At 40.4% G+C, this 25,026-nt stretch overlaps 1 protein-coding gene across 1 annotated transcript in view; it reads left to right on the top strand.

Annotated features, from left to right (window-relative positions):
- Nucleotides 1-25,026, top strand: part of CACHD1 (cache domain containing 1) — a 294,726-nt gene that overhangs the window by 260,346 nt on the left and 9,354 nt on the right. The window contains exons 14-26 of the mRNA XM_003411041.4: nucleotides 4,551-4,693; nucleotides 5,358-5,539; nucleotides 6,612-6,722; nucleotides 13,919-14,041; nucleotides 15,190-15,289; nucleotides 15,375-15,491; nucleotides 17,490-17,650; nucleotides 17,965-18,051; nucleotides 18,905-19,021; nucleotides 20,197-20,348; nucleotides 21,956-22,117; nucleotides 23,363-23,440; nucleotides 24,086-24,187. Of these exons, the coding sequence (XP_003411089.1) occupies nucleotides 4,551-4,693; nucleotides 5,358-5,539; nucleotides 6,612-6,722; nucleotides 13,919-14,041; nucleotides 15,190-15,289; nucleotides 15,375-15,491; nucleotides 17,490-17,650; nucleotides 17,965-18,051; nucleotides 18,905-19,021; nucleotides 20,197-20,348; nucleotides 21,956-22,117; nucleotides 23,363-23,440; nucleotides 24,086-24,187 (1,635 nt within the window). The remainder of the gene's footprint in view (nucleotides 1-4,550; nucleotides 4,694-5,357; nucleotides 5,540-6,611; nucleotides 6,723-13,918; nucleotides 14,042-15,189; nucleotides 15,290-15,374; nucleotides 15,492-17,489; nucleotides 17,651-17,964; nucleotides 18,052-18,904; nucleotides 19,022-20,196; nucleotides 20,349-21,955; nucleotides 22,118-23,362; nucleotides 23,441-24,085; nucleotides 24,188-25,026) is intronic.

Here is a 25,026-nt window from a genome sequence, read left to right on the forward strand (position 1 = left end):
GTGCAATGGTTCCTGGTCCTGTGCCATCTCCATGATCAGTCGTAGTTCAGACCATTGTGATCCATAGGTTTTTCACCAGGTCTTTCTTCCCAGTCCATCCTAGTCCGAAAAGCCAGCGTCATTGCAACACACGTGCCTGCGCTGGCAGACAGGTGGTCGCTGCACATAAGGTACATTGGCCAGGAATCAAACGTAGGTGTCTTGCATGTAATGCAAAAATTCTACCAGTGAACCACCACTACCCCCCTTACTCATAGAAGCTCACCATAAATACCAGTATGAATTTAAAAAAGAAAAAGATACTGAATGCCGGTAGTGCCAGGTGGTTTAGAGATAAAAATGTGAAAAAGATTTGAAGCCTTGTCTTAGGTTCTTCAGCAGATGCTGAGATGAGGATTAGTATACTATTGATTTATTAAGAATGGGCTCTCAGAAGAAAACACCTTGGAAGTGAGGGAAGCTGGACAGGGAACAGGGAGAAGCCAAGCAAGAGTTTGATTTCAGGTGAAGTTCCAGCCTCGGCCTGTAGAGGGGGCTCTGGAGTGTAAATTATGCTAAAAGGAAGGGAGCTGGGCTTTTAAATTCCTTAATCACTTTCAGCTTTCTGCTAGTGCTGGGTAAAGAGGTTTCAGTAGTCCAAAGAGAGTGGCAGGTACAGCCCATTAGAGGCAAGCACACAGATACAGAGGTATGAGGTTGGGGGGAGGGGGTGTGGAAAAACAGTAAAAGGGACCCAAGGGAAGAACCTATGTAGCACATTGACAGTAGACAGTATCCACCATGGGTTTCTATCTTCAAAAGAGCTTAATAAGTAGGAAAGTAATTCAAAGAAAGCAAAAAGGAATTTATATTTATTATGCCAGGTGTTTTACATTCATCGTCTGGGTTGACCTGTTATAAATGTTATAAATTTGGGATTAACAGCGATAAATAATTTTCCCAAGATAACAAAGCTTAGAATTGACTCATGCTCCTTCCTCTCGCCATGTTGGCTATCATGTGCCAAACACACACTAGGCGTCTGTGGTCCATGTTGTCAGTGTCCCACCCTACCCTCCCAGTACTGTAGAACACATAGTCTCCTGTTCCCTGGTTAACTGAGTGGAAGAGACGCAGGTGGGAAGGGGATTAAGGATTCTCGATTCCAAACGAGACCGCTCATGTTTGGTTCCTCTTTTAAATTCCATCCTAGAGAGTTATGCATGGATATCATACCAGAAGAGCAGGCTGTGTTATGGTCTCTTCTAAGACATGGGCTAGCAGTACAGGCAGTGTAGGGGAGCCAGTGATGTCAATCAAAGGTTAGATTTTACATTTGTTTATTTGTTTTGATTTAGGTTTTGGCATTTTGTTGCTTGTTTTTATGCTAAAGAGTATGTACGTGCTTTAACTCACATTTCTAAGAAATGCTTACTGAAAAGCTAATGTGTGCGTGACTCTCTCAAGTGCTGTGTGAGCAAGCTAAACACTACTATTGGTGAAAATAAGGTCACTTTTGAAATTTAAAACAGTGAAGAGCAGCAATTTTTCTTGCAGAAAAAAATCTCAGGCCTAGGTTTTTTATATCCTTCTGATAATCCCTCATAGCTGAGGTGTCCAATGTGGGAGCCACTAAGCACTTGAAATGTAGCTATTTCAAATTAAGAGGTACTGGAAGTATAAAATACACATTAGATTTCAAAGACTTAGTACTTAATATTTTTATGTTGATTACATGTTAAATCATAATATTTTAGATCTGCTGGATTCTATAAAATACATTATCGAAATTAATTTAACTTATTTCTTTTTGCTTTTTTTAATGTGGCTACTAGAAAATTTTAAATTACATTTGTGGGTTTCACTGTATTTTGATTGGCCAGCACTGCCTCATAGAGAGTGCTCAGAAAATGCAGTTTATGACCTCAAACCTCTACGCATGATTAATCGACTAGTCTCAGCTCGCCCACGCAGACCTCAGGCCTGCCTGTCTGGTTCTTCACTGGGAGCTCTATCCACCACTCCACTCATCTGCACGTTGGGTGGTAGAACCCTGGGACCATAGAGGGGTCATGGAGGGTACTTGAGGATCAGTTGATAATAAAAGTGAACCAAGATAATTAAGATATTCCAAAAAGGGAATAGAAATTAAGAGAAATGGCGGTGAATAAGGAGTTCCCATCTGATTTCATTGATGATAAAGATTTTGAGGCAAAATATTAAATATATGTCAAAGCTCCTTTCAAGAGGGCTGATGGAGGTACATTCTCTTTCTTGATACACAAAGAGGAATTTTTTAAGAGGACATCACTGAATGTGGTTAATTATGTACATGTGTAACTGGGTATATGTAAGTGTATGTGTCTGCCTCCTAGACACAGAGCTTTCAGTTCTGTCTTAGTTCTTTTGCTCTTTGTGCTCAAGCCATTCTACTGCACTGGCTTTTCCTAAAATGTCCAGTCTCTGTCACTATTACCACGGAATCTCTCTTCCTCATAACTCTGGCCCCACGACTCTACTGTGACTTTCTTGGTCTGAAGTATGTATTGCCTTTTGACATTTCTTATATTATTATGTTATTCTTATACGGTTGTTTTCTTCTATTTATCCCTTGTTTTTCCAACTGGATCCTAAGTTCTTTGAGTTCAAGGAGAATTCATTCAGGTATATTCTTTCTCTCTCTTTTTCTCTCTCTCCCCCAAGCTATTAAGCAACGTTGGAAAGTTATCTGACTTTTTCAAGCCTCCAGTTTTCTGCTTTTTACTGTGATCGTAACAACAATCTTCCAGGCTACCCTACAAATATGCCCTGAGAATTGAATGAGACATAGTATTACTGAGAGCATCTTCTGGTAATGGCAGACTAGGGGATTCTGACCCATCTACTGAGATTTCTGACCCATCCTACTGAGGTCATCTAAACATACTGGATGGAAACTCTTTTTTTTAAATCTTGAAAAGCACCTAAGAATTAATATGATAGTGAGGAATTATTGGACCCAATCTAGGAAAAGGTAACACAGAGAAAAGAGCCCAGTACTCAAACCATTTTTTGCAATATAAATAAATAGTTACCAGTCTAGAAGAAACAGTTGTTAAATCGAACTGTGATTTATGTAGCTCCTTGGGGGTTAGGGAGAAAGATAGAGATCAAATTCAAGATCCCCAAAAGATCTAGACCCTAAAATAAATGAAACAATTCACCTTTGCCCCCACCCCCAACCTCACCCCAAAAAATACACATACATGCTCTTAGCAGGGATCCTGAAGCACTACATCTTTAGGATATGGGTGAACTTCAAATAAATCAGGCCTTGACTTGGGATTCCTGGCATCCGAGTGGCCCCACAGAGCCCCAAGAATTAAATTTGAACTAAATGGTCATGAACTAATTGCGTACAAAGCCACACAACGCAGAGCTTAGGCCAGTATCCTGCCTCTTTATTGGAAACTCTTTCCACAACACCACCCTGCCTTATCTTGTGCTGTTGCACTTGGCAGAATGAAACTATCAAGTGCCCTCTCTGGAAGAAGTTGCTCACATCCTCTTAGGTCTCAACCCATTCCTACAAATAAGTTTTTAAATACAATGTCTGGTATAGTCAAAGAGAACAACCACACAAGGAAGAAAGACACCATGAGTGAGACTAACAAAAGGAATAGAAATGGATGTACATATTTAAATGAGATAGGACACATGATAGTGTTTTCTAAAATGTATTAAAACTTATAAAAATAGGATAAGATTTAATAGTGGAAAATTTCAGTAGACAAATATGTAGGGTTTTATTTCATAATGTAATTCATTGTGGAGATTTTTGCCTTAAATAAAGGACCAGTGTTTCCCTTTTAGATAGGACCAACAATTAAATACGAATCCTTTAACTACTCTATTTCCACAACCTTTTGTTTATGCCAAGCTTGGCTGCTACCATCTGCGAGAATGATTTTTTTAATTTAATTTTTGTGTTTATTCCACTGTTCCATCTTTTCTTCTTCCTAAATTAATATTCTAATATGAACAATAATATTTATTGAGCCCTCATTATGTGCCAAGCACTATTCTAAGTGCTTTACATTTATTGACTCATTTGCTATATATGTTTTAACTCAATAATTGTCACCATACTTCCATAAGGTTGGGGCAGTTGTTTCCCCTGCTTTGCAGATGAGGAAAATATTACATATATTACAACTTGCCCAAAAACACGCAGCCAGGAAATGGTGGAGCTCGGTTTCAACCTAGTCCGTGGCTCCCTGTCATATACTGCTTCTCGATTCTGATAAGTATAGCATACTATATATAGATCTATGATATTTTGTACTTTTGCCATTTCAGGCACTTGTATTTGTTTGTGCGTGTATTTCACCTAGCTCGCTCATGACTGTAAGCTTCCTGAGAGGGGCAAATGTGGCATTTTCCCTTTTTAGCTCCTCGCAGTGTCGAGGTCTTGGCTTTGCTTGTGGAAGATGCTGAGCCACCGTGGCCGATTGATTGACAGTGATGCTATCGCTTGGGCCAAAGATGAAGTCTCAGTCCTCTCAGGCCTGCTTTGTTTGCTTCTCTTTCAGAAAGTCCAACCGTCATGCTGTCTGCTGGCAGCTTTTCCTCCCCCTATGAACACCTCAGCCAGCCAGAGACAAAGCGCATGGTGGAGCACTACACAGCCTACCTCAGTGACAACACCCGCCTCATTGCTAACCCGGGGCTCAAAGTGAGTGCTGGCCTGGGGCCTCACTTTTGGTCGACTCTCTCCACAGACCCAGGAGGGGGTTGCTGGCAGCAAACCTTTGAAGTGGGAAACCCAGCTCTGGATCTGTACCTCTCAGCTGGAGAGCCAGAAAGGCGGAGTGTGTGGCCCAGGGAAAGCCGGTCGGCGATGACCCTTCTGATGGATTAAGAAGCCCTGGGGACCAGATGAAGGATCTCTTTCAGATGTCAGATGCACTGGGGTTTCCAGGGTAGGGGGTTGTGATTTAGAGACCGGTGAAACTTTCCCAGCCCCATTTTTCCCAGGGGAAAGAAGTGAAGTGCCCACTGCTGTCTGTTGAGATAAATATGATGAAGTTTAAGGAGCAAAGATTTAGCTGTCCTCTTCTTTTTGTGTTTTAATGCACTTCACAATAGAGTTTTTCCTCTTAAACGGAGAAAACCTTCCTAGGGCAAATAAGTGAGTAATCACACATCAACTGACTCTATATTTCGGTGAGCTTTTGTTTTCACCAAGTGAGGCCACATCCATCTGCTGTGGAAAGGTTTTTAAGAAGTAATTGGGCTTGGCTTCTCTGCAAGAGAGCTTTGGGAAGCCCTGCCAGCAGCCCACTCTCTTTTCATGTGAGTCTTAAAGGATCCCTGCTATGTCTTCCTTTGTTTCCTAGTTCTCTGTCAGAAATGAAGTAATGGCTACCAGCCACGTCACAGATGAATGGATGACACAAATGGAAATGAGTAGCCTGAACACTTACATTGTCCGCCGTTACATAGCAACACCCAATGGCGTCCTCAGAATTTATCCTGGTTCCCTCATGGACAAAGCATTTGATCCCACTAGGAGACAATGGTGAGTTTTAGGGCTTCCTTTATCAAAGTTTCCCCCCAAATCCTGGAGAGACATGATAAGTATTTACAATAAAGCCACTTCAGGCAGTCACATTAAAGAAGATACTTTCATGGCAGCAAAACATGTTTTGAAATAGTTTTGTTTTGTTTTTTTAACTTAGCATTGACAACAGCTTTGTGGGTTTCCTCCAGCCATAGTGTTTTTATCTCTTCGTTGAAATTTTGAGACTGAAATGCCTTACACGTGGCTGTTTCAATTCCTAGTGGTTTGCTTGATTCCTGCCTCGTACAGTGTTTCAACAGTGGATATAGTTAATTTTTCACTGCAGGTGATTCTGGCGTAGAATTATATAACTCATGTATGACCTACGAAAAATGAACACATGTAAACTCAGAAACATTCTTTTATTTCTGGGCTTTATTTTTACTCTGATTTTCAGAAACAAAAGCTAGCCAGGTGGTATAGCGACCTGGGCATAAAAACAGGATTTCTCGTTTCGTGCTGCTTAGCGACTGAGACATTCATGAGTCGGCTGTTCTTATTGCCGCTTCCCCCACCTTTACTAATCCAGGGTGCATTTTGATGTGCCCAACTGAATTTGTTTCTACTTCATTCATTAACTCCTTTTTATTTTAACCTATGAAACATCTGCGTTGTAGATCTTAAAATAAGCTCAGATACGTACTAAGCTCAGTGTTTATTTTAAAAAGAGGGAATTTCAGATTCTCTTGACTTCTGGGAATCCCTGGTGGTATAGTGGTTAAATGCTACAGCTGCTAACCTAAAGGTCAGCAGTTTGAATCCACCAGGTGCTCCTTGGAAACTCTATGGGGCAGTTCTACTCTGTCCTATAGGGTCGCTATGAGTCGAAAGTGACTCGATGACAACAGGTTTTTTATTTTCTTGACCTCTTGTGTTGATTCTACAGTCAGACATAAAAGATAAACTTTTTGAATTGTAATGTAATACGGACACAGTTTATAATAAATACCTTTAGAGTTACAAGCTCACTTTTCTTTGAAATTTACAGAGTAGTTGTTTATACGCTAAGACTTTCTTTGTTCTCCATTAGGTATCTCCATGCCGTAGCTAATCCAGGCTTGATTTCTTTGACTGGCCCATACCTCGATGTTGGAGGAGCTGGCTATGTAGTGACGATCAGTCACACGATTCATTCATCTAGGTAATATTTTAATTAATTTTTCAGTCATTTTTTAAACACATAAAGGATATTTTGAAATTTTAAATAGAATAATAGACACCAAGGATTAGTGGCAAAAGCATTTTGAAGTGAGGCAAGCTGGAGTTTGAATATCTTCTTTAGCTGTGTAATGCTGAGTTCCTTGAGCTTCCCCAGACATCTGTAAAATGGAGGTAAGACTACCTTAAAGATTACAATGTGAATTGAGTAGATCAAAGGCTCTTAAACCTATTCTTGGCAGCCATGATGATAAAAAAAGAAGAAGAAAGGTGTTAAAGATTGAGTATCACAGTTGGTAGAAATACCAACCTTAAACCAACAGAAGAAATAGCAATAGGAGTCTGACATATTGTTGTCAGAAAGCGTTTTCCCAATAAAAGAGCATTTAGTGAAGAAAAAAATATATTACCTTTTGTATATGGGTCAATTAGGAAGTTTTTTTGGTTGTTTGTTTTTCTTTGTCTTTGCATTGTCTCTTGAAAAATAAGAAGGCTTTTTGAAAATTGATTTTCTAGGAATGCTACAAAATGTCAATATCACTGTAAATATATTTAGAGGAAATCTTGCCTTTGAGGTTTCTGTTCCGTCAGTATTTAAGCTTCAAATGTCAGTAGAATTTTGGGTGGAGAGGCAAGTCCCCTTGTTTTAATCCATTATACAAATAGCTACTTTTCCCTAGCAACCAAGAAAGACTACATTTTGACTGCTACCTGTAACGATGCCTTAAAATTTATAGGAAACAGATTTTCTTGCTTAACTTTATGCTTTTCAATGGTGCTTGTTATGTATCAAATGATTGAATTCAGTAGAAGTACTCTAATGCCAAGTTCATTGGGAGCAGGAGTTCGGAAGCAGTGTGCTGTGGAATTTCAATGTCATGACCTGTGTCTCCATGGATCGCAGGGCCCTGCAGCCAGCCAAACCTTGTCTCCTTTGCAGGGCACAATAATATGTTTGGCTATGTCAACTGCATCCATCATACAATATTTCACATATAAACAAGTAAATACTCATTTCAAATACAGATTCCTTCAGTGTTTTCCTTAGCAGACCATCTGTCGGGCATACGCCTACTAATGTCTGAATAGCAAGACTTGTCATCCCTCCAATATATTCTGATCAACTGAGAAAAAGTAAATGAAGGCTGATTCTTTGAGAGGACAATAGTTACCTTGTTCTTTGATGACAATGAAATGGGCCAAAACTGGGCTCTTGAAGATGCGGTTACAGCGGAGGGCAGGCAGAAACCCACTTGTATCAGACTCCCCCAGACTGCCAACCGATGAGGAAGAGCCATTAGCTTCCCCTTCTTACACTGTTCTTTTTTTGGGAGAGGAAGGGGTGGATTTTTATGCTCATATATGTAGGTACACCTGTTTTTGTCAGGGTTCGGATAGGCAGGAGAATTTTGATTTGGTTTATTTACAAATATTTATGGTGTTAGTCCAAACGAAGCATGATAGAAATATGATGGGCTTCCAAGTGAGGCAAACCTGGGTTCAAATCCCTTATTTAGTTATTTAATATAGTGTATTTAAGCTACACAAGTTTAGCAATTGAGGGTTGGCAGTGGAGTGAGAAATGGCAGTTTAAATTCTGTGTTCTAGCCTCCTGTCCTCAATGAGTATGGATCCCGTGGAGTGAGTGTCTGTTCTTGCCCTGGTCGATGTGCAGTCTCTTGGACCTGACGATTTGAGCATTTCGTCTAGCTGAGGATGATTTTTACTATTTTTAAAGCTGTATGTTTTTCATTTGACGTAATTTAGAATGCATGTCAACTGCCTCTTCCCAGGCTCAGTCAAAGCAACAGCAGCTTTGACACCTGTATTGAGAGACAGGCTTTCCGAAGGTAATTTTTTTTCAAGTGATTTTGACTTCATGTGCCAACTTGAGAACCTAACCCCCTCCTGCAATGGAATTCCAGTCTGAACAAGTCGATTTTCCATTTATTAGTTGTGTGGCTGTACACGAGTTCCCTCTTTGCTTTGGTTTCCTCACCACCTGTGAGAGATAATACAGCCCATTTCACAGGTTTAATTTAAGGGTTAAATTAAATAGTATATGTAAAGCTCTTAAATAGTGTCTGGCATGGGGTACCAGTTGCCATCAAGTAGACTCCAACTTACGGCTATCCCAGGAATGTCAGAGTAGAGCTGTGCTCCATAGGGTTTTCAGTGGCTGATTTTTCAGAATAACCAGGTCTTTCTACCCAGGAGTTTCTGGGTACAGTTAAACCTCCGACCTTTCAGTTAGCAGGCAAGTTAACTATACCACCCAGGGACTCCGGCATGCGGTACGGGCTCAATAATTGTTAAATACTTTTATTATTACTAAGTCCTATGACTTCTCTGAGCCTTAGATGTAAAGCAGAGGTGATAATGCCCATATTAAACTAAGGTTATGTGAATTAGAGATGATCCACGTAAAATGCTTAGTACGGTACTTGACAATGTCGAGTCCCAAGTAAATGGCAGTTATTTGTATTGTCATGCCTTAAGAAACTCTGGTGTTGCAGTGGTTAAGCGCTCAGCTACTAACCAAATAGCAGCTGAAACCCACCAGCTGCTCCACAGGAGAAAGATGTGCCTGTCTGCTTCCGTGAAGATTTACAGCCCTGTAGCCCTATGGGGCAGTTCTACTCTGTCAGATAGGTTTGCTGTAAGTCGGAATTGACTCAATAGCAATTGTTTTTGGTTTTATTCATGTTTTAAATTTCTGGCATTTTATTCAGCAAGAGAAACAGCTTAAGCTAATGGTCAAGTTGTCATGAAGCACTCCCATTCACCCTTAGTTTTCAGAAGTGGTTTGGCTGCTAGCTTGGGGAGGGCCTTTTGATAAGAGGAGAGGCTAGACATTCAGCCCATTTCCTGCCTCTTTTTCCAACTCAACACTCACTTATCAGTTATTCCTGGTAGCTGTGCTGGGTTGTGATTCTTCTGTGAGCTTCATTAGCAGCCTGAGACTCTTGTTTTGCATTCTTTGGAGAATGATCAAGCTGATAGAGATGAAGTTCGGTTATTGATCAAGGGACTGGTTAGACAAGTTTTTGGCAGTGGAAATCTCGAAAAAGTACTGCAAACAGCCTGGTTCATTGTACTGTTTATTTAGAAATACAGGTTTGGTTTCATTTTTCTATGGTATTCTTTGAGTTGCTGCAGTATACATGTCTGAAATACAGGTAGAAATATGAACACTAGACTTTTATAGGCTATATGTCACTTCAGCATGTTAATCATATTGCTGCAGGTGGCAGTTGTACAGGAGAAGCTTAAAAACAAAATTAACATATTCTAACAAACTTCAATTGTATTTCTCAATGAGAGACTATGGTATTGTAGAAACAGTCAGACCTGGGTCCTGGCCTTTATACCGTAAGTAAAAGGGGATCAATCTTGTGTAAGTCTTTTAACCATTCTAAGCCTAACCTTTCCTTTATAAAATGGGAACTATAATTCCTTTCAAGCATCTTCACAGGAAATTAAATAGGTTGGGTAAAATTGCTTGGAGACTCTTGAATGCTGTGCAGATCTAAGGAGGCAGTACAGGTTAGAAGTTAAAAGTATATGCTTTGGAGTTAGAAACACTGGGTTTAAAGTCCTGCTTCTACTAGTCATTCGCTACGTGACTTCTGGCAAATACTGAATCTCCCCCAAGCTTCAGTTTTTTGGAAATGATAATACCTTGTAAGCTTGCTGTGATAAATAATTGAAATACTGCATTCAGATGCCTACCAGAGTGTCTATAAATTGTGGACATTAAGTAAATGGAAGCTGTTACTATTATCATAATGATGAATATCATTGAGAGTCATCACTCCTTGCTGGACTACCAGATGGGTTTAAAATCCATTTGACTTATGTTTCAGCAAAACACTATTTGCTATAAAGCACAAATCCCACATACGATAATGGTCTTGAATTTCTCCCCGGGTGGAATTTAAGTTACTTTAGTAACAATAAAGCCTTCTTTTGAGGCAGTAGCTTCTCAAACGTCATCCCACAACATGGCCTGCCCTAACCCCAGCTACCCAGCTTAGACAGCAAAGCTCTGATAGAAATTTCTCTATGGTCGCAATTCCTTTTCTAATGGTATTGCTGTAATATAAATTAGTATTAATGTTGACTGTAATCAGAAGGAAGCAATAGTCTACATGGCAAAGCTGATTTCATTCCAAAGACTAGAGTTCTCTTTTATTTTATTTTTTTAAATTGTACTTTAGATGAAGGTTCCAGAGCAGATTAGTTTCTCATTAAACAATTAATACACTTTTATTTTATTTTTTTAAATTGTACTTTAGATGAAGGTTACAGAGCAGATTAGTTTCTCATTAAACAATTAATACTGTGACATTGGTTGCCAACCCTGTGACCTGTCAACACTCTTCCCTTCTCAATATTGGGTTCCCCATTACCAGCTTTCCTGTCCCCTCCTGCCTTCTCATTCTTGCCCCTGGGTTGGTGTTCCCATTTAGTCTTGTTTTGTTTTATGGGCTTGTCTAATCTTTGGCTGAAGAATGAACCTCAGGAATGACTTCAGTACTGAGTTAAAAGGCTGTCCAGGGGCCATACTCCGAGTTTCTCCAGTCTGTGTCAGACCAGTAAGCCTGGTCTTGTGTGTGTTTGTGTGTGTGTGTGTGTGTTAGAATTTTGTACTACATTTTTCTCCAACTCTGTCTGGGGACCTTCTATTGTGATCCCTATCAGAGCAGTTGGTGGTGGTAGCCAGTTGCCATCTGGTTGTGCTGGATTCAGCCTGGTAGAGGCTGTGGTACTTGTAGTCCATTAGTACTTTGGACTAATCTTTCCCTTGTGTCTTTGGTTTTCTTCATCTCCCTTGCTCCAGACAAGCAGGACCAGTATATTAGATGACTGCTCACAAGCTTTAAAGACCCCAGACACTACTTACCAAAGTAGGATGTAGAACATTTTCTTTATGAACTGTGTTAATGCCAGTTGAGCTAGGTGTCCCCACAGCCCTCAGCCCAGTGATTTGGTCTTTCAGGAGGTTTAGGTGTGTCAATGAAGCTTCCGTGACCTTGCCTTGGACAAGCTGTGCGGGCTTCCCCAGTATTGTGTACTGTCTTACCCTTCACCAAAGTTACCACTTACCTATTGTCTATTTAGCGTTTTTCCCTCCCCATCCCTCCCCTCCCTCTTAACCATTAAAAATTGTTTTTTTTGTGTGTGTGTAAACCTTTTCATGAGTTTTTATAATAGTGGTCTCATACAATATTTGTCCTTTTGTGATTGACTTATTTCATTCAACATAATGCCTTCCAGATTCATCCTTGTTGTGAGATATTTTGCAGATTCATCATTGTTCTTTATCGTTGTGTAGTACTCCACTGTGTGTACATACCGTAGTTTGTTTATCTATTCATCTGTTGATGGGCATCTAGGTTATTTCCATCTTTTTGCTATTGTGAGCAATGCTGCAGTGCACATGGATGTGCTTATGTTATTCGTGTGATGGCTCTTATTTCTCTAGGATATATTTCTAGGAGTGGGATTGCTGTATCATGTGGTATTTCTAACTTTTTAAGGAAGCGCCATACTGTTTCAAAATGGTTGTACCATTTTGCATTCCCACCAGGAGTGCATAAGAGTTCCAGTTTCCCTGCAGCCTCTCTAGCATTTGTTATTTTGTTTTTTAATTCATTCCAGTAATGTGGTAAGAAGGTATCTCATTGTAGTTTTGATTTGCATTTTTCAAATGGCTAGTGGGAGCCCTGACGGCGTAGTGGTTAAGAGCTCGGCTGCTAACTAAAAGGTTTGCTGTTCAAATCCACTGGCCACTCCTTGGAAACACTATAGGGCAGTTCTGCTCTGTCCTATAAGGTGGCTATGAGTCAGAACTGATTCATTGGCACCTAACAACAACAAGGGCTAGTGATCACGAGCACTTATTTCCTCATGTGTCAGCGGCCTGAGTGCGAAGACTATAGAGTTCTGACGTTTAAGAAGTAAATTTTACTATGGGAGTTTCTTCTGCATTTTCCAATTGATATTTTTAAGGTTTTTGTCAATAGTAGTGCCTTTTTTTTTTTTCCTTTGATATTTATAAAGAAATCGGGTGGGTAGATGATGGTAAAGCTTTGACTCTTAGAAAGTCCCATTTTGGTTAAACCCTGCACATTCCCAGCCACAAGAGTACAGGGGTCCACTGGCCAAATAATCCATGGCCCTCCAACCACCCATGAACATAGCCTTAAAAAAAAAATGAGGTTCCAAATGAGAAGTCCACGCTTTTGATATATTTAGCAGTTTCTTAGGGTATGTTTTCTCTGAAAAAGTAGTAATTTCATTCTCTGCCCAGACTTGAGCTGTAAGTCCTCACTGTTTAGTTTTCTTTAGAGTAACTACCCCTTATTGGGTATTTACTATGTGTTAGACACATCGCTAAGCACTGTAAACATACTATATCTTATTTAATCCCAACAATGGCTTTATGATGTAGGTACCAATTTATCTCCATTTCCAGATGAGAAGACTGAAGCTTAGAAAGGTTAAGTAGCATCCAAAAAGCCACATAGATAGAATCCAATAGGACCAGGATTTGACCTCAGATACATTTGATTCTAGAGCCAAAAAGTTTGCATCATGTTTTCCTGCCCACTTTCTCTTTCTCTACTCCGCAACTTTTGAGAGTGGTTTTGTTGAATGGAGAAAGCACTGGTCTATGAATCAGAACATATTCAAGAATACAAGCTTTGCTTTAAGTAGAACTACCTTTAGTGTTGTGGAAAGAAAGTTAGAAAGGCATTTTTCTTACTATGTTTTATATAACGTTATACTAATCAGATAACCTTTATGACGTTTCAGGTTCCTTGTCTATAGAGATTTGTTGGAAGGAACAATAGGGGCCATCCATCCAACCTCCCACCTGATACCTTCCCCCCACCAGAGCCCCATGTTCTGACCAAAGGATTGTCCAGCTTCTCTCTGAACTCCTGTAGTGTCAGGGGATTAGTTATATTCCATGGCAGGTTAAGAATATGTATACTTATCAGTCTTAAAGTTTTCTCTATCAGTCAATTAGTTTATCTTTTTTGTAGGGGTGAGAAGTGGGAAAGACCGGTTGAAATATACTACTGATACTATAATATGTCCTTATGATTTAACATAGCTTTTACCTTTAAATAAGAAATGCCTCTTCTTCTTGATCTTTTTCACATAAAGTACACAGCTGTCTTCTGGGCACACTGTGGCTGTGATGGGCATTGACTTCACTCTTAGATACTTCTACAAGGTTCTGATGGATTTATTACCAGTGTGTAACCAAGATGGTGGCAACAAAATAAGGTAAGCCCTTTAGGGACATCATTTCCTTTTAGCTGCCTAAATATAAAGAAAAAGATATCAGGTATCTCTACTTGAATGGCATCCACAGAGTCATCGTCAAGATCACAAATCGAGTCCATGGCTTGGGTGTTCTATTAAGAAGATTTTTCTTCTTTTTCTTTCCTTTCTGTAAGATACATGCTGTTTATGATTTAGATAAACTCAACTCATAACAAGGAGAGTAACTGCTTAGAATGCTCCAACAGCTCCTGTTTCCCTAGAAGCCAGCAATTAGAGGTTTCCCACAACTTGGTTACAAGAAAGACCAGAGGGTACTCTTGTGCAGTGCTTTTGATGTTAACTTAGTTATTAAACCAGAGTCTTTGTGAAATTTTCAGACGCTTAGACTGCTCTTTTTACATTTCCCCAGAAACAGGCTCATGGAACTAAAAGTCTTTGCCTCCTAAATTTCAAAAGAACATGTCTGATCAAAGCAAGGGCATTCCCTTAATTTAATGCAGGCCACTTTTTAAAATAGCTTTCTTCATTCAGTATCATGGTCCATGCTTCGTATCACTGTAGAATTTCACATTGGCCCTTAATGGGGAAATGCAGGATTCATGGCAAACTGAGATGACTAATGTAGACTGAAATAGAGTAGAACGTAGCCTTGATTAAAGCAATTCCAGATTTGCTTATTTAGTATTTCCATCAAATATATTTTTTATGTCCCCCAAATGATGTATTTTGTATGCTTATCATCAAAAGAAGAAACTGTATGGTTTACTTGAAGTTTGTGCCTATAAATACTAAAGTCCACTTCCTTCAGGGTCTCCTTTGCCTGAAAAAAGAATAAACTTCCCATTTTATATCCTTGCAAAAGATCTTTGCATCCACCTAATTTGAATTGAGTAGGCACATTCTGTGTGAACTATGTAGGTGGCCTCAGAGTTGGGTGTAACTCTCCACCTTGTATCCCCAGGTGATCTACCCCCTCAAGAATAATGTATCTGTCCACTTGTGTGCCAGGCATCTTTCATTTTTTCAATGAGTATTTATTGAGAACCTGAGATAAATGCAGTGTGTTTCAGAGCTAGCAAGATAAATGCTCTCTGGAAATGTAGAAGAACCACGTATATGAATGAGGAATGCCATTTGTTTTGGTACAGGTGCTTCATAATGGAGGACAGGGGTTATCTGGTGGCACATCCAACCCTCATTGACCCCAAAGGACACGCACCTGTGGAACAACAGCACATCACCCACAAGGTATTTGTTGGGAGGCTGATAATGAGTTCTCCAACAGCCTGCGGCTCATTACATGGCATGTCTTCTGTTCTATTTGGCCTTTTAGGAGCCTCTGGTAGCCAATGACATCCTGAACCACCCCAACTTTGTGAAGAAAAACCTGTGCAACAGCTTCAGTGACAGAACTGTCCAGAGGTTTTACAAATTCAACACTAGTCTTGTGGTAAGTTGATTGTCAGCACTCTCATTCCTTAGCCTGTGATAGAATGTGAAATGGAATAATGGTTCATGTCTGAGTATTCTGCCTTAGAATCACAGAATTATAGAACTGACAGGGACCTTAGTCCAGCTCCCCAGTCTGACAGTTGTGGGATATAAAGCCCAGAAGGGAGAAGTGAATATTTTAAGGCCTCACACTTGTAATTCTGTTTTCGTTTTGTTTAAAGACTCACCCAGTCTAAGCCCTTGAAATGCCTGCTGAATCTGATTTCCCACACTCTTGTATAAATACATGCGGCACCATGTGCTCCTCTCTTCCTGTCTTCTAGAGACCACGTAGTAATCTGAAACCCCTAAGGCCGAGTTAGGTCAGCCCTTGGTTGTCCACCCTACTAGACGGGAGCTGGCATGTAGGTCATCCGGAAAATAATCTGTTCTTAGCTTAGGATATTTTGTATGATTTGAGGTACTACAGCTTTACCTTGACATGGTTAAAGATCTTAGGGACATTCTTAATGATTTGTAAATAATCTTAGCTGGGAGAAGACTAAAAAGAGGAATGCCAGACCGGTATTCAAAAAGTTATTTACAGGAAGTAAGATTTTTACTCAGAATATGAGTTTATGTCACTAAATGTATAGTTAAAAAATTAATTTTGAAAATGTATTGGGTTAAATTGAAAATTCTAAATTTAGCCTCAAAAAAGCAACTGCAAAAGCAGTTGTTCAATGGAAGAGAGAAGGAGTTTAAAAAAATGAATATATTAATGCAATAATGTGAATAAAGCAAGAAAGCAAGAGAAGTAATTATTACTCTGTTCAGACTCCATACAATTCTGAGCAGTGCTTTCTTTAAATGGTACGTTGACACACTGGAGTCTATCTAGTCAGAGGAAGGTTGCTAGGGAAGGTTGTCACTGGAAAGACTGGCTTACTCTGTGCATCTTCTATCATTTCTACAGCAGTTTCCTTAGCTCTTCAGTAGACAAAGCCAGGATACTCAGGTAGAAGTTTTTCAGACGGGCTAATTTTAGTTCAATATGAAGTAGAATACTTTCTTAATAGCCCCAGTTATCCCAAAAAGGAATCGGAGCAAACAGGGTGATAATCCTATATTATTGCTTATATTGTAGAGGTAGGTGTCTTCCAGGCAGTATAAAATTTGTCTTGACCTCTAAAAACCCAAGCAGTCAAAGACATGATTCTTAGAGTTAGGCTTATCTTCACCACACATATGTAAGGCATGAATGGCATGGAAACTGACATAGTGTTAAGTTTGCCTAGTGCATATAACCCACATGCAGAAAAATGATTATGCACTACTTGATACTGGTTTTGAATCTTTGGTTTTCCAATATGGTAGACAAATTTGGCAGATCAAGAAGCTGGCTACCACATTTCCTTATTATAGAATAACTCGGAGAATACTTGCTTTGCTTAGATTGTTTGAATATTCTGGAAGCAGGATCCTGTCTTAAAGACACTTTGGTTTTTAAATAATTGTCTTATTCTAGAAGAAAAGTTACCCAAGAGAGGGGAAAAAATGCATGTTTTCTTGTTAATTAAGTTTGCCTTTGAGTTTATCTTAAACTGTTCTTTACCTGAAAGTTGTCTTTTATTGTTTCTTGAAGTTATTTCCTTTGTTATGTTATACTGTTAAGTAATTTAAAAAGGAAACCAGGTTGTATATATATATAGCTACAAAGATTTATTTCTGTATAAGCATAAATAAAAGAAAAAAAAATTTATATAAAGCTGTTTAATGGAAATTATCTCTGACTGATTGGATTATAGGTATTTTTTCTTTATTTTCCATAATTTTAACAGTGACTATGTATTACATTTGTAATTAGAAATAAATACGTGCATACATGAATACACACTTACACACGTAAACTTTTTTAAAGCTATTTTCAGTAGACAGTTGAGGGGTTTTCACCAAAGCAGGGTAGGGTCTTTGCATCGCTGTCCATCACTCCTGACACCTCTCGGTTGTTCCACAGGGGGATTTGACAAACCTTGTGCACGGCAGCCACTGTTCTAAATACAGACTGGCGAGGATCCCGGGAACCAATGCATTTGTCGGCATTGTCAACGAAACATGCGATTCTCTTGCCTTCTGTGCTTGTAGCATGGTGGACCGGCTCTGTCTCAACTGTCACCGGTAAAAACATGATGGGTCATATTCTCTGTTTACCACCCTATTTAATATTTTAACGGATGCCAGTCATTTTCAAGTGACATCTGCAAAATAAACAGAAAGTGTTCATGTGTGTACTAGAAAAAAGGAAAGTCTCAGTTACAAAAGCCTTTAGAACTGGGTCGTTTGCAGCATCCTTGTCCTAAGAGCAGTGGATTAAGGCCAATTGTGTATTTAAAGCTTTGGTAAGAACTTCCTTTTTAGCTAGCTCATGGTTTCTTTGTGTTGTTTCCCCTGCTGTATGTACAGTATGTAGTTTGTCACTTTCTTTTTTTCAGAATGGAACAAAATGAATGTGAATGTCCTTGTGAGTGCCCTCTAGAGGTCAACGAATGCACTGGCAACCTCACTAATGCCGAGAACCGGTAAAAAATGACACTGTGGGCTCTCATTTATAGATTTGTTTTGGGTTGCGGTGTAAGGAGATGATTTCATCTAATGATGGTAGTGTTTAGTGAGCCAGATTCCAAGTTCCCTAGTGCTCTAAAATGAAGTCTGCTTTCAGGTCTAAATATAAGTATTGTGTAAGTGTAAAGAATATATGTGCTACTGCCAAAAAATATGAGACTGTAACGCACAGTTACTAAGTGCCTACCACATGTTAGGTACTTCATACACATTATGTCGCTTACTTTTCAAATTAACCCTGTGGTAAATATGCAAGTACCTTTCTTCCACACGTATACACACATGTTCACACCTAATACAGCATTATTTATATTTTACTACCAGTTAAATAAATTGTAGTAAATCCATTCTAAATAATTTAAATGAAAGATAATGAAGTATGTATGTGTATACTAGCATACGTTTATTTAGGCAGAGAAAAAAATGTCTAAAAGAATCCTCCTAAACTGTTCACATTGCTTACCTCTGAAAAGTGAGATTTAGAGTGAAGAATGAAGGGAGATTACATTCGTTTTTGATTTTATATATTCCTGTTTTGTTGAATATTTATGACTTTCTAATTTTTCTTTTTAATGTTATTTCTATTACACATAAAGATGAAGAAGTTGAAGCTCAGAGTGGTTAAGTAATTGGCCCAAGGTCATGTTAAGTGACAAAACCAGGATTCAAACTCGGTTCTCTCGACCACTGTCAAGAACCACTCCACTGAGCTGCCCTACAGCCCATTCAGATAGCCCTGCAGCCAGGGCCATGATGAGTTTGGAATGGGGGTAGTGTTGGTCCTAACCTTCATATTTGCTTTCTGCACAGAAACCCAAGCTGCGAGGTCCACCAGGAGCCAGTGACATACACCGCTATTGATCCTGGCCTCCAAGATGCTCTTCACCAGTGTGTCAACAGCAGGTGCAGTCAGAGGATGGAAAGTGGGTAAGCAGTGCCCTGTGCTTATTTCAGGTCCCCATGATGGCTTCTGCAATAACCAGCACGCTCATTGAGCTTGCCTGGCCAGTATACATTTCTCTCATTCTTTATGTTTTAAGAAGATACATCAGTTTTTCAGATCTGATACTGATATCCAAAAGCCTTTTACTACCAAGCTTAAGGTTGTCCAGGCCATTTGATCCTCCTGTTTCAGTTACGTTACAGCTATTTGGCATTTGTACCATATGTTAGTAGCCTCATCTGTGGGTGGGAAAGTTATTCTTGAGTTAAAAGAAGTGTGAGGGGATGTGGCATGAAGGAGCAAGGGGATGAGGGGGCAGGAAGTCAGGGGGTAGGACCCAGAAACAGTGGACAAGGCTGTATTTGTGATATTTTCAAGGCCACCAAATTTCCTTTCTCAGAAAGCAGATCTGCTTCATGATAGCTTTGAAAACTGAAAACTGTGTGTCCCCTCCCCATCTTCTCTAGGGTATTTGAGACTAGACATCAGGGGAACAGAGGCTGTAGTAGGCTACTGGGGGGAGGGGTGGTGGTGGTGATTAATTTCTTGTAGCTGCACTTGATGGAACAAAAAGTGGGAAGGAGTAGGTAGAAGGGACAGTCAGTTCTACTCTTGGTGTGTACTTTAGCAGAGGGACAGTCTGACATCAAATTGTTTATTTGGGGTGTTATGCAATAGCCCAAAGTTAGAGAAACACAGCATATAGCCTCTTAGAGAATCGTGGTGCCCTTAAATATTAAAAGCTTTAAGAAATTGGTAATAAAACACCTGTATAACCGTCCTAGTATTTCCCGAACTTATCTGACCATTTTTTCCCTTTTTCATTTTTTTTTTTTTTATGAGCACGTATTTGGGGGTGTTAGACCAAAGTCTAACAAACTTTGGGGCTATTTGATCTTTTAAGATGATTTTTGAGAAACTCTGCACTAATCCATGATGAGTGGGTGTCCTAGTTTGAGTCTCAGAGAACAGTTTTATTTCTCTCATTTCCAAGTTGTTAAGGGCTTAAAACAGCTTTCTCCATTGCTGTTCTCATTTTATAAGGAAAAGAAATGAAAGTTCAAGTAGTTCACAGCAGTAGTAAGTAATGGAGCTCTTGAGAGCTGTCTCCCCTACCCCACACTGCCTTCCGGAGCTCTCAGGATCATCTTTCCGGCAGGGACTGTTTTGGTGTGCTGGATTGTGAGTGGTGCATGGTGGACAGCGATGGAAAGACCCACCTGGACAAATCCTACTGTGCACCCCAGAAGGAATGCTTCGGGGGGATTGTCGGAGCCAAAAGTCCCTACGTTGATGATATGGGAGCAATAGGTATGTTCGTTGGGAACCCAAAGCAGTTAGGTTCTTGAATACACGTTTTCCTGCCTACATACTAGGACAGAAATCTTAAAATCATCTTCCACTCTACTTCCCTGATCCCTTTGCCAATAGTTTTTAGTTACAAAACCAAGGCAGATAATTACCTTCAGAGCTGGCTAGATACTCTGTGCAGAGAGAGTGAGCAACCATCTGTCCTGCCAAATTTTGCTGGCCTGGAATTCATTCCCATAAAGCTTGTTCTGAGAAATAACAGGCCTGATTTCCGCATGGCTGAACTCTGGAGTCTATGTGAATGGGCGTCCCAGCTGTCAGAAGCTCCAGGCTCATTATGCAGAGAGTGACCACTGCATGCCTGTTTTCTGTTGCTTCCTTCCCTTATGACTTTCTCAAGGCCAAAGTCTTGTGACTGCAAATCAAGATTTAGGGCCTTGGGGTCAACAGAAGCCAGAGCTACCCAATACAGCTGAAATGGTTAGTGGGAGGGGGCTCTGTAGGGACAAAAGGCCCTGGGATCAGCCTTCAAGACCCCGAAAATACTGCCTACGAAGCTGTATCCCTCAGCTGAGATTTTCTTGGTGTCATTCTGGAATTAGCACCAACTCTTAAAGCTTAGTCTCTGGGTGGTGCAAATGGTTAAGCATTTGGCTATTAACCTTTTAAAAGGCACCACCCAGAAGCACCCTGGAAGAAAGGCCTGGCAATCTACCTCTGAAAGATCATAGCCATTGAAAACCCTGTAGAGCACAGTTCTACTGTGACATACATGAGGTCACCATGAGTTGGAATTGACTCGGTGGCAACTGTTGTTTTTCATTGCTTTATTTTTACTTAAAGCCTATTTGGCAGGGGAGTCAAATTTTTAAATCTTCGGTTAAATACCTTGCTTTTTAACATCTTCCTACATTAATGTGTCTGTAGAAGAAAGGCTCACATGAGGAAGGGTTTGAGCTCATAATCACTACTGAATTCCTGTAGTAACGAATTACTACTATGTTGCTACTGAACCAGATGAGGACATAGTTGAAGTGACCTTGTTCCAAGAAATCACTTATGCCCACTAGCATTTTCCTATCTAAAAAGCACAAATGGTATCTTTAATGGGAACCCATAAGCTTTGAAATTTGATCTGTTTGGCACATACGTATTGTACCTGGTACCATTTATTGCAGTGGATCCATCACATGTCCCCCAAAGAGGCCCGTATTGCATTCAACTCCGTACTTGGTGAGTTTCCTTCTCTTCCAAGAATAACTCATACCCCAGGGAGCCAGGACTCTGTTAGCACTGGATGCTGCATATTTAGATGGTTCTCATCTATTCATTTGCCTTCCTGGTCCTTGCCAATTGTGCTTTTACTCTGCTTAGCAACCAAGATTTTAATTTGAGAACCAGGGACTAAACAAAACCATTGATTCCACATTCTGGAATCCTTCTGTGAGGAATTCAAAGCTTAAAGCAGCTGTTCTTACTTATCTTCCCCAAGTCCTTTCCTGTTCTGTTCCTTTCCATTTCACACACACACCTCTCCTGCCAGCCCCACCTCCTCCCACATTTGGGAAATATTTACAAGAGACCTCTGTTTGTTTATTTTAATGAAGGTGATGAGGTTATCACATTGAACATGATTAAAAGTGCCCCCGTGGGTCCTGTGGCTGGAGGTATTATGGGATGTATCATGGTGCTTGTTCTTGCTGTGTACGCCTACCGCCATCAGATTCATCGCCGAAGTCATCAGCATATGTCTCCTCTTGCTGCTCAAGGTGAGCTAAAAATGAATCCCAAAGTTCTCCAGGAGGCAGCAGCCCCACTTGGGTTGTTCAAAGGCTGGAAGGACAATGGCCAGTTGTCCTCATGGCTAAGGAATTACAAGAATGGTGTAAGGGATTAATTGTCCAATGGCTAGGAAATTACAAGAACGGTGCTATTTTTTCAGCTTCTGTGGAGTAGATTCAGAAACCCCAAAGCCTGCTTTTTTTCTTTAGCCCACCGCCCATTCCTTAAGGCTAAACCCCATGGGCTTCATTTGAATTCCCCAGAAAAATGCCTGAATCTCCTCTCTTTTTACACAGCCTTAGCCTGTAGCCAGCCTCTGTAATAAGCCAGTCCCAGGGGCTGGGATGCTGAGTGGGAAACTTCCTTCCGTGATTCCAAAAAGACAGGTGAATCCAGATGCCCTAGATCACAGCTGGCAAGAACATGAATCTGTTATACTGCAGCTGTTGTTGTACAGTGTGAGTGCACACACATTTGAATGATCACAGCTCTTAAAAAAGGATAAGTAATCATGGTTTCGATACCAAGAGTTTTTAGCATGGTATCTGTGTTTGTTTGCAAGGGCCAGGCCATTTAATGCCATACCCATCCTTCTCTGAAGTCCCCTAGGGATGGCTTGACCTGACCTCTGTGGAGATAAGGCTAACTCATCATCCTTCCTGGACTCAGTCAGGAGCCACGTAGCTCACCATTGCAGCAGTAATGATGGGTTCATTTGAGAATGTTACCCTATGGCCACTGTCCTGAAGGCCGATCATGGGGTATTTTGTTGCCTGGTATAGTAACAGGGATATCACAAAGTGCTTTCCCCGGGGTAAGATTGGGCTAGGCTGAGAATGACTGCAGTCCAGCCTTATCTTATGCTTGGCCCTTGTAGGACTTTGTAAGCCCATTTTATAAACATAGCAGTGGTTTTAGCCCCTATTCCTTCTGTTTCAGGTACTTGGGTATTCAAGATCTGTTGGCCTCTATTAACTTTCTCTTCTTTCTTCAGAAATCAATTTCCGATGTCTCTTGATTATGCACTTCTTGTTCTTCCTCTTCTGATTCCCGCCCCCTTCCCTTAAAAAATAAAAATAGAAAAAAAGAATTGGTTCACTCTTCTCCAAAATGTGATTCATTCTTGATGGAATGCTGTCACCCAGACATCAGACAAGCACTCAGCAGGGTATTAAAGCGGGTGATTTTGTTTGATTAAATAGTCATGTTTCTCTCTTTTTAATGATGGGTAGAAATGTCAGTGCGTATGTCCAACCTGGAGAATGACAGAGATGAAAGAGACGACGACAGTCACGAAGACAGAGGCATCAGTGAGTATTTGGCTGCCTCGCCGCAGAAGGTGTCGGCAGGAGGCTAATCCAGAATAGATATTCTTTCTTATATCCTTTTGGCTTATATTAAAATTTAAGGAGCTTTGATATGGTGGGTGTTTTTCTTCCTCCCTTTTTCTTTAGGAATGAGTGTATAGATGTTTGCTTTTTTTAGAAAGTCTCAAAAGATTGTATGATGTTCTTTGTTTTTTAGTTAAAGTGCTTTGACATAAAACAGCTCACCCTACCCTTTCCTTCCCTCCTCCCTGTTACTTTCCAACATAGTATTTTAGAAAGGAAATCTTCGGGTATACATTTTTTTAATCCCTTAAATAGTATATACAAGTCAGAAAAACTAGGAGTATTTTCTTTGTCAAAAGAGAGTCCCGTTAGTGCTGAGCTACCTTGTTCGTCAAGAACCTAGAGCATAGCTTCTTGATGCCTGTTGGAGATACATAATTAAGTACCTCTAACTGTACCCAGCTCAAAGGCTAATCCTCAGAATTTTTTAAAAAAATTACTTATTCTAGCTCTCCAAAGAATAACTTTGCCAACATGTGAATGTGCCTGCTCAGAGCAGATGTGCTTGATCTAATGAAGATACTTGCGTAAGAGTGAGTATTAACTGCCCTTACCTTCCCACAGTCAGCAACACCCGATTCATAGCCGCAGTCATTGAACGGCGCACACACAGTCCAGAGAGGAGGCGTCGCTACTGGGGCCGGTCAGGAACAGAAAGTGATCACGGTAAGGCCTGGCTTCCTGCATTTGAGGACTTGAGGAACCTGGGAAACTCCTCTGAGCCAATGCTCATACCCTTTCTCTCCTTCTTTCTGAGCTTAATTATTTTGACATAATTTTCAAAAAATATGCACTCCAGCATGGCACCATTTTTTAAAATCCCCTGGGCAGCTTTGCTCATGTCTCAGCACTCCCAGACATCAACCACGTGACCTCCAGACACACAGTGTGCTTCTTAGGTTTTCTTAGCATTCTCATCTCCATAAAGAAAAATCTAGATTGTCTAAATGGAACATGCTTTCCACCCCACATGATTCTCAGTAAACCAGCATCTTCTGAGGTCCTGCTACCCAGTGTTGCTAGTCGGCAAACACCAGCATCATTAAGGGTACTCCCAGCCACATGCTCTTGGCACATGACAAGTGTCCACACAGGCTGTCTTCTGGCATTTCCCTGCCCTGACCTCCAGCCTTGGCTAGGAGGGCGAAAGAAGAAGAGTTCACCAAGGAGGCATCATTTGGACAGAGCATCAAAGGATGATTGAAGTCAAGTTAGAGGCAAAGGGACTAGTGTGTGCCAAGGCAGAGCATTGTATAACATGGCGCCTGTAAGATGCTCTGGAAGAAGTGGCTACAGACATAGCTGAGATCAGGGTTGGGGCCAGACTGTGAAGAGGCACCAAATGCTGAGCCTAAGAGTAATGACGCCCACACACTCTGCCAAAGACTTGGCTGTAGCACGTGGCTTCTCACCTTCCCAGTGTCCTTATCGCTCATTGTCGCAAAGAACAGCAGATACAGCCTAGTCTCTAAGCATCACTGTTATAATTCCACAAAAATATAACA

The sequence above is a fragment of the Loxodonta africana genome, chromosome 3 (genome assembly GCF_030014295.1).
Source record: "Loxodonta africana isolate mLoxAfr1 chromosome 3, mLoxAfr1.hap2, whole genome shotgun sequence".
In the NCBI taxonomy this organism is placed as follows: domain Eukaryota; kingdom Metazoa; phylum Chordata; class Mammalia; order Proboscidea; family Elephantidae; genus Loxodonta; species Loxodonta africana.